This window comes from Somniosus microcephalus, unplaced genomic scaffold (genome assembly GCF_052327205.1).
Source record: "Somniosus microcephalus isolate GS21.2 unplaced genomic scaffold, FLI_Smic_1.0 unresolved_chr1, whole genome shotgun sequence".
NCBI classification, from domain to species: domain Eukaryota; kingdom Metazoa; phylum Chordata; class Chondrichthyes; order Squaliformes; family Somniosidae; genus Somniosus; species Somniosus microcephalus.
The window spans coordinates 135754168-135755176 of record NW_028225179.1 but is presented as its reverse complement, the minus strand read 5'-3'; the positions used below and the strand labels follow the sequence as shown (position 1 = coordinate 135755176).

Sequence of the window (1009 nt, the reverse complement as noted above, 5' to 3'; positions counted from 1 at the left end):
TGTCTCTGGGGATATATAATTGCTCTGAGGTGATACACGCTTTGGAAAGAAGGCGACTTTGTTTTGTGTTTTGTTAGCGGGCATTTTTCAGGAGATGAGACCTTTGGCTCTGCAGCGTCCGGTTCGCCTGGTTAAATAGCGCCGGCTTCTGGAAACTCTTCATCCCCCAACACACACTCAGATAGAGAGAGAGAGAAAAGGTCCCAGCCCAAGCCATGGCCTACACTCTCCCTGCCAGGAGCACCAGGAGGAAGACCAGGGCTGCGCCCCCGGCCAGGAGACCCGGCGCCACCGTGTCCCAGCAGATCCTGGAGGCGGTGGCGGCCACCAAGGAGCGCCGGGGGCTCTCGCTGTCGGCTCTCAAGAAGGTCCTCTCGGGCCACGGCTACGACGTGGCCAGAAACAACTGGCGGGTCAACCAGGCGGTCCGGAGCCTGGTGACCAAAGGCTCGCTGCTGCAGCCCACCGGCACCGGCGCCTCGGGCTCCTTCAGGCTCAGCAAGACGTGGGGCGACCGGGAGGAGAAGCCCAAGAGGGAGCCGCCGCCAGAGATGGGAGGAGGAGGATGAAGCAACGTGCGGTCAGGAAGGTGGCGCCCAGGAGCAGAGGCTCGCCCAGGAAGACCAAGAAACACGGCGCCGCCAGGAAGGGGGCGAGGAGGGCCACCGCCCGCAAACCCAAGGGGAGGAAGGCGGCCAGGGCCGAAGGGAAAGGGAAACGCCAGCTTGCAAAGCCGAGAAAGCTGGCCAAACAACCGGAGCAGGAAGCGGACCAAACCCCCGCTCAGGAGGAGACCTCCCTCTCGGAGAAAGAAAGCCAAGTTTGCTCGGAGCAACAGGACAGCTTCTAAAGGGGAGACGAATCAGATTATGAATACCTTAAATATCAAACGGCTCTTTTCAGAGCCACAAAAAACATTCAGAAAGAGCCGGACCGGAAGGTTGGATGTGTAAACAAAGGAAAATTGCAATTGACCCGATGGTAAATTATCCTTATTGAAAAATAGAAA

General features: G+C 58.4%; 1 protein-coding gene across 1 annotated transcript; it reads left to right on the top strand.

Annotated features, from left to right (window-relative positions):
- Nucleotides 1-215: 215 nt before the first annotated feature.
- On the top strand, nucleotides 216-569 carry LOC147095927 (histone H1.10-like). Its single transcript, XM_085973740.1, has one exon. It carries the CDS (start codon nucleotides 216-218, stop codon nucleotides 567-569), a length of 354 nt encoding a protein of 117 aa, XP_085829866.1.
- The last annotated feature ends 440 nt before the right edge of the window (nucleotides 570-1009 follow it).